At 42.2% G+C, this 8,336-nt stretch overlaps 2 protein-coding genes across 2 annotated transcripts in view; one reads left to right on the top strand and one right to left on the bottom strand.

Moving 5' to 3' along the window:
* The window catches only part of LOC118405707, a 6,133-nt gene extending 3,750 nt beyond the window's left edge, over window positions 1-2,383 (bottom strand). The window contains exons 1-3 of the mRNA XM_035805335.1: window positions 2,132-2,383; window positions 1,501-1,688; window positions 762-883 (exon numbers count right to left, since the gene is read on the bottom strand). Of these exons, the coding sequence (XP_035661228.1) occupies window positions 762-883; window positions 1,501-1,688; window positions 2,132-2,328 (507 nt within the window). The 5' untranslated portion in view covers window positions 2,329-2,383. The remainder of the gene's footprint in view (window positions 1-761; window positions 884-1,500; window positions 1,689-2,131) is intronic.
* A 1,090-nt stretch (window positions 2,384-3,473) lies between these two features.
* On the top strand, window positions 3,474-7,667 carry LOC118406075. The gene is made up of 3 exons (XM_035805936.1): window positions 3,474-3,658; window positions 6,321-6,582; window positions 6,930-7,667. The coding sequence occupies exons 2-3, from the start codon at window positions 6,336-6,338 to the stop codon at window positions 7,088-7,090; spliced, it is 408 nt and encodes a 135-aa protein (XP_035661829.1). The 5' UTR covers window positions 3,474-3,658; window positions 6,321-6,335; the 3' UTR covers window positions 7,091-7,667.
* Window positions 7,668-8,336: the final 669 nt, after the last annotated feature.

Genomic DNA, 8,336 nt, shown 5'->3' with positions numbered 1-8,336 from the left:
GTTCGATTCTTGGGAATCGACAGTTCGGGAACCGCTAAGTGTACGTTTCTCGGGAATCTTTCCGGGGACCAAGTACACAGTGTGTGTAAATGTACGATTCTCGGGAATCTTTCCGTGGACGAGTACAGTGTGTGTAAGTGTACGATTCTCGATCGGGAATCTTTTCGTGGACCGAGTGCACGGTGTGTGTAAGTGTATGACGATTCTCGGGAATCTTTCCGTGGACCGAGTACACCGTGTGTGTAATAAGTGTACGATTCTCGGGAATCTTTCCGTGGAGTCAGATTTTTATTACAGCAAACTAATACAGATTTCAACAAAAACTCGATGGCCTACCGCCTATGCTTGAACCCACAAGTAACTTTGATAGCATCGTTCTGTGTTCTATTCATCCAGGTTATCATCCAACATGGCGCCCACGCGTGACGAAGCGGTTTTCGAACGTTCTGTGAAAACGATCTATGGAAAAGGTGTTTTAGATCCCTGTTGGCGATTTTTTTTTCACAGCCTGCTTGAAAATTCTATGACATTATTCGAGATTATTCGAGAAGCTACGACGAATATGACTGCAAATACAGCATGAACATACAACATTATGTCATTGTAAAAGGTACCAAATCAACTTTTCCTTACACTTTTCCATCCTTTTAATGTCTGTGACTAAAGCGAATTCTGCCGATTTTATATACTCCTGGTACCTTAGTAACAAAAGAACCTTTAGTGCCCCTTGATTAAAATTTTGAATTGGGAAGTTTTCTTACAAAGCACGTGGTATTACAGCTGACGGTAGGCAGAGAAGTCGGGTTGCTGACGCATGTTGCCTGCGTGCTGTACGCCTCGTCACACGTGTAGCAGCTAAACGGTGTCACCACCACAGAATCATCTGTGAAATGGAAAAGACAAAAATGCGATTAATGTATGAACTTTTGTCACAACAATACGGGGTGTTTATAAGTATAGTTTGACTGTGATAAAGCTGTACAAACATATGAAACCAGTGCGTAACTCTCTGTTATTCAGACATAAGTTTATCATTGAAAAGATACACGTTGGTAGAAAAACTATCGTGACTGTAGCTGCAGTCTGCAAGACGATCAACAGGTGGCTCTGCGACACACCAGTCTTATCTTTAATGTTTACGGGTACTACGAAGCATGCTCCCGATTGAGTGCATTCTTTCGTGAGAAGGAGCCTCAGCACCAAGGAGCTGTTGCCGTTTGTGTGCTTGATAGCACCATATGATAAACAGGCTGAGATAAACTATTTTGTGGTCTTTCTGGGACCTTTGGCCTAACTTCCTGTCAGTTTCAGGCATGTGCAAACTACAGTGGGTGACGGAAAATTCGATCTTCACTTCCAGTAAGTCAGCGGCGAGGGATTCTCCTTCACTACCTGTCACTCTACTGTGTTCACAAAACAACGGACGAATGAAAAGACCAAAAACTTAACCTCCATACACGGAGATAACGTGTAGAATTTTGCATAACAGTGTGAGCGTACCAAAATTCTCGCAGCAGGCACCATCAAAGTTGTCAGGACATTCGCAGACGCCGCTGTAACTGTCGGACAACTCCCCACCGTTGTAACAGCGCCGGTTACACTGGCGGTACACCGTTTCCAGGTGGTGCGGGCAGTGGTAGTTGTTGTACCGCTTTCGGTACTGGGTGCCGTTCTCCCCGCATTGGAAACTGAAGGAGAAACATATTACTACACATGTACTAGCGTTCTATTTGTTACAGTGGCCCAAGAGGACATGAATCCTTTTGGGACACACCACCAAAAACAGTGTCCTTTTGGGCCGACGTAGCTGGCATCCATATGTTTTTTTTTCTACGCTACATGCTGGATCCAAATCTACCTACAAACGACAGATCAGCTTTGTGCAGTGGCTGATGTGAAAAAGCACAAAAAAAGGGCAATTCAACATTTTGTCGATACAGTGCAGGACAAAGCAAATATTCAGTGCAAACAATATTTCATTGACAGGAACATCGTATCAAAAGCCTTGGGTGACTTTTTACTTGTCCTCTGAACGGCCAAAAATTACGTCGGTGAAAAACAGAAGCTCTTAATTAACGAAGGATGATATTCAAAACTAGATTTGACGATAAACTGTTGATTCCAAGCTTACGTGCATTCAGACCAGGCCGCCCAGTCCCCTCTGGTACATCCGTGATGGGACGAGATGTGTGTCGGTATGTACGGGTGACCTTCCCCGTGCCCACTGTGAGCGGACACTCCGGTGCTCCACAGGAAGAAACCAACGACGAGGAACGGCACGGTCGTCAGTAGAAATGGGAACTTATGGGGAAACAACATGGCGGTCATATGAAACGTCGCGATGCCAAACCAGTGTAATTTTTTCGAAATTCTAGAATGCTATTCTTTTATGATGTCACAGATTCTAGAATGCTGTTCGTTTATGATGTCACAGTTTCTAGAATGCTTTTCTCTTGTGATGTCATAGATTCTAGAAAGTACATTCTAGAATGCTGGTCGTTTATGATGTCATATATTCTAGAATGTTGTTCCTTTCCTTATGGCGTCATAAATTCCAAATTTTCCCAATCCATTCCAGACCGCCTCCTACCAGTCTACCCCCGTAATACAGACAGTCCCCCTGAATTTAGCGCGAAGAGGGTTATCGGAACGCCCCCATACAGACCCCCTTTCACCAGGGACGTTTTTTTTATAATTGTACAGTCACTTGTATCATGACATTCGCATGTTCTGCATGAACAGATATATGAAAAGCCGTATGCTTGACGTTAAAACATTAACTGTTATCCATGTTGCACTGAACTTTCTTCACCAAATCTGTATAAACGTTCTTTGATCTTGAGGCCCAGGGAAAAATCAGCAAAAACCTGCCGACCCGAGACTTTTGGGGGGTTGACCGCTGGCGAGGACATGAAAAATTCGATCTGACATCTGAGTGATGAAAACATTGTAACGTTAGAATAGTTTCCCAACATGTTCTCATTATTTCTGTTGCAATAGAAAACACTAACGTTAGCTATAGTGACCTGGTGCAATTCAGTCTTGTATTGTTAAACAGTACTTCTTGCCAAAATAATGATAATAAGAAGAAGAAATGATAAGAGAAAATAAAAAAGAATCCCTGTTTTTGTTTCAGGGCCGTAACATCGTTCATTTTCCCAGGCCTAGCATCACTTACTCTTAATGAAGGATAATTGCTGTCTTTGTGTGATTGGGTTACATAATACATTCCGTACCAATCAAGGCCTGTGGTTGTTAGTTTGCCAGATTAAACACCGATAATACTTTACGTAACAGTGCTTCTGTTAGGTTTAATTAGGACCGCTAGATTTTCTGACAAGTCAAGGGGTTCAGGACAGCCCATTCTTTGCATTTCAATACGGATGCCTTATGCTTCTGGCCATTTTTGTTTCTTCTGCGTTAAAAATATTACATTTTGTTATTTTTACTTGCCAACTGACGTTCATATACAGTTACAGACGTCTAGGAAAGAACTTTAACATCATGTTAAGATAGTGGATCGTCCCTATCCTCAATGACTCATCCTCTAAAACTGGTTTGACCGGTATGGGTTGGCCTAGGGCGGCTTCGTGAGCTCGTGATAATATAACGTTACCACACAGAACACTACCGAGGTCTACTCAACACCCAGTCAAAGGTATGTCACATTACTATTCGTTTTCTAACTTCTATCGAAGAAATTTCGTTCACTGATTTCATGCACAGTCCTCAGACGGATTATACGTTTTAGAATCTTGCTCTTCTGGGTACGAGCACTTGAACTACAGCCGTGGTCTGTAATCAACTGATGGTATGTTGGGGTGTGGCGGAGCGACCGCATGAGTTTCGTAGTTACGTTTTGTGAAGGTAAAGCTTGTTTGTTTGCTTGTTGTTTGTTTTCCATACCCGGTAAACCGCCGAAAGGCGTAACACACCAGGTTTGTACGGAACAGTACACGCGCTGTATATCCGGACAGATCTATTTGATCCACTCACACCGGGAAGGACCCTACTCTTTTCGATAATTGCGTGCTCGAGTTTGCGGTCGAAAATACTTTTGGGGGGGTAGGGGGGTGGGGGGGTGGCAACCATGCTGTACAGTAAAATCAAAGTAAAATGCAACCACTTCCACGCAAACTTTATCTAAACTCAAAGAATGTCAACACGTACACGTAATAACTCATTTGGACTTGTATATGCGCTCGCGTGAAACGCCCAGTACATGAATGTAAACGAGAAAGGTGTGTCCGTTTTTGTTTTTGAACGTTTTATATTCAAGATTTGACATGTGCAGCTCATGATAGGTGACAATGTAACGTTATGCGGGCTGAAGACGCGACATGTTACCTTGACATATTACATAAGAGTTTCGGGGCGTGAGAAAATGGGCCCGTGAAAAAGTCATGGTTCTTTCACCCGTGAAATCGGCCGTGGGAAACCCACAGGACAACTTTAACTGATTAAATCACAGTTGATTTGAATGTCTAAGTATGTGGATAGTTCGGTATCAACAAGGTTTTCTGTCTACACCTTGATCGTTCACGTGCACAGCACCAAGAGATCACTTTTAAGGGAGATATTGTTCCTTGAGCTAGGAGATGATTGTGAACGTTGGGTTTGAAAGCCACGTTAGAGAGGGACTTTGTTAGGGAGAGAGAAATCCATAATTTTGCAGCACTCGAAAGCTAAATAGTACTGTTGCTGTAGATGGACTTGCGGACCGGTATTTTGGTAGTCTAATTATGTGAGCTAAAGGAAAACTTTAGCTCACATGGTATGGTACGCTGACAATCTGTCAACCGTAGTGACAGTTCAGCAATGGCCTTAGAAGTACCCTGCTTTTGAAAAGGTTCAAAATAGTCCATGCTCATGCTAGATATTAAAAGAACACTTAACTCCAGAAGGGGGTGTTATTCTCCAATGGGTTATGTATGCAATGAATGCAAATTCAGCCAATTATTTTCAGTAATAATTCCTCTTGTGGTGAATTACGCAACATGTGTTTGGAAAAATAACATGATGCTCACCAACCCCATACAGACCCTACCCATACACCCTCTATGCATGGTGCTATTTCGGCGTGAATGTTTTCATTCCAAATGCTGGGAAATGAACAACCAAGGTGACCAATGGTTGAAAATGTATCAAAGGACACATAAAGAAACGATTTTGCGCATCTCATCTTCAATTATTTTTGTAAACGAACTTTTGTCAGGCTTAAAACGCCCGGCACATTGTAATAATTTGTATCTTATTAGCATAGGCTGGGATACTTGGGTATACTAGTTGAATACTGAATGCATGCTTTTAACGTGCTCGGGACTAGTGGTCACTTCATCTTATACAGTGAACTGATGTATGAAATGTTATTGATGTTATTCAGTGTTACTGTAAAAAGGGATGTTTTCGTGGGTTTAATTTCGCTTTAGTCAAAAAGATGTGATGTTGCGGTGGTGTTAGCGGTTTAAACTGCCATGCAGGCCTTTATTGTAAAAGGGGAAATATTTACGGTCCGTGGTGAAGGAGTTACGGTGAAAACCACGAACATAAAACCACCGCGAACATTGCCCCCTCTACAGTAATAAGACAACATTCTTAAACCACTCCCTAACAGTTTTTATAGAGAGGGAGAGAGAGTGCAGATTTGCCCTGAAGGCATAACTCAGAGCATGGCTAATCTCTCTTTCTGCCATCGTAGGGAGTAGTAAACTAGGTGGCAGTAAGAGATTATTGTTAACAGCGCATGTGTTTTAATAGTTGTTCACCAATTGCAAACTTTCCGAATTCGAAACTTAGATTTTCTATACCATTCACCGGCACCATAGGGTAACTACTCAGTACAATACAGTACAGTACAATAAAGGACTGGTGGGTTCACACGAGCGTACATATTACAGTCTGAGATCCGTATAGAAGTCTTAGCCTCCACCAGGCCCCTCGGGTTGCTGGACAAATGACAGACATTGGACAAATATAGATAGATAACATGCCAGACGAGTTAGCAAGGTCGCAAACCATAGACAGCTACACTACCTTTGGCATGTTATGTATCTATATTTGTCCAACTACTACGTGATCTGTGGAGCCTGCTGATAAAGGCTAAGAACTCCATACGGACTTGAATATAGGAATTCTTTATTTTGACACAACAAATTAAGGTAACACAGCTACTTTCGTGAGGTCTATAAATATAGTATAATACCTACTTACAGTACATGTGCATATATATACGCACGTGTGAACCCCTTTTAGAAAAAACGACACCATCCATACGTTCGTCCCACATGAATCGTTTTCTATGTTCTGTCGTTAAAACCCAGACCACAAGTTGAACGATGAAGCTGTCTGTTCTCGCTCTCGTGGTGATTCTCGCCACCGTGGCCTCGGCGTCGGACCGGTCGGACGAGGAGGCGTGGGACACCGCCGTGCAGCGGCTGCGTGCCCTGAAGCAGCGGCGGGGCTGGTTCTTCTTCGGCGGCGACGAGGACGAGGAAGGGAAAAAGAAGCGCTGTGACACAGAAAAGGACAAGGCTCTGACCAAGTCCTACAACACGCTGTGCAAGAGCGAGTTCGAGTCCTACAGTAAGTATTACTACTAAATGACTATAGGGAAGATTTTGACCCAACAAAAACTACGGTGACTTTCTTACGGTCAACTACAAGCTACAGAATAGGAACTTCGGGCATATCAGTAATATCATGTTACAATCAGCTAAGAAATTCGGATAGCTTATTATAAAGGACTTCATTCCTTCATCCGTCCGTTCGTTCGTTCGTTCGTTCATTCATTCATTCATTCACTCACTCACTCACTCACTCACTCACCCACCCACCCACCCACTCACTCATTCATTCATTCATTCATTCACTCATTCACTCACTCACTCACTCACTCACTCACTCATTCTTTCTGTGTTGTGTTTTTTCAGCCGAGGGGGCTAAGAAAGCCTCTGGCTTCCTGAAGCAAATGCAGTGCAAAGCGCTGAGCATGGAGTGCTGCTCGTCCGACAAGGGCTGCGTCGACAAGGAGATCACGGAGTGCTGCCCGGCTGACGTGAAAGTCGCGGCGGAAGAGGAAGACGAAGATTGATTGGCATGTCAACGACAGCAACGCAACCTCCCGATATTGGTGTAAACTGCACACCAGATCATTGTTGTCATGAAGTGTATTGATGAAAAAAATCCGTGTACTGCACAGAAGTCAGAGATCCTTGAAATTCCATATGATTGGCCTTAAATGATAGTTTATATAATCTGTAATCTATAAGAGATATTTGGTCCAAACATCGCTTGCTAGTATAATTTTGTTAAATATAATTTTAGTCAGCAATGGGGATTAAATCTTTTCAATACAAAAAGCACAAGTAGATCATAAGTAGTGCTTGCTTTATACCATAGCTGTTGTTAGGTTTTGTATTTGGTGTATGCAGCTTCGTAATATTATTTATTCTTATAAATGAATTGATCATGAGATAGGATCCTCCCTCGCAATCACATAACCATGTATTAAGCTATTAAAACTAACGTTACACGCTTTATTCGAACTATTTCAAAACAAGCTACATCAAAACACTTATTCGTTTGTCGTTGTCTGGGCATATGCATTTAGCTGTTAGACATGCAAAGTCAGAACATATTGGCTTTAAATAAACATTTCGAATAACTACTGACCGTTGTGAAATGATTTCAGTGTTTGTGTGTGGAAGTGTGTGTGTTATGCAGGGGGAGGGGCAGAAAACAGACCAGTGCTGCTTCAAGTAATTGTGTGGCTAAATAATTACCAGATCAGGTACTTCGCCAGCCCTCCTAACGAGAATATTAAAATATTATTCATAACATTCATATAGTGGTTCCCCTAACTGACTTACTTAGCTGAAAGTGCTTACTGAAATCTGTTGTGTCTCATCTGAGAGAAAAACATTTTACAACAATTTCAAAGTGGTTATTGCTTTTCCCGCGCATTCTGTGGAAACCAACCGGACATGACGTCAGAGTACAGGAAGTAGAAATATTTGAGATACAGGGGTTACCTGAGGTCAAGAGCGGGGAAAGGCTACTTGTGTTGAAGGGATAAACAGATTACATGTGTATCAACAACAATAAAGCGTAGCGTTATTTGAGTTTTTCACTGACGTAACTTACGAAAGACAATAAACAAATACAAAACAAAAACAGGTGGCGTCTAGTACACGTAAACATTTCGAACTGTCGGTGATTGACATATGTCATTAAACCAGAGCAGGCTAGGGGCATTTTAGGAAGGGTTCATACTGAAGACAATAAACACAACCAGTATATATATATATATCTCATATCCAGATCCACCTCCGCCAAAA

This window comes from Branchiostoma floridae, chromosome 18 (assembly GCF_000003815.2).
Source record: "Branchiostoma floridae strain S238N-H82 chromosome 18, Bfl_VNyyK, whole genome shotgun sequence".
Lineage (NCBI taxonomy): Eukaryota > Metazoa > Chordata > Leptocardii > Amphioxiformes > Branchiostomatidae > Branchiostoma > Branchiostoma floridae.
The sequence above is the reverse complement of the archived record's forward strand: the minus strand, read 5'-3'. Positions and strand labels throughout refer to the sequence as shown.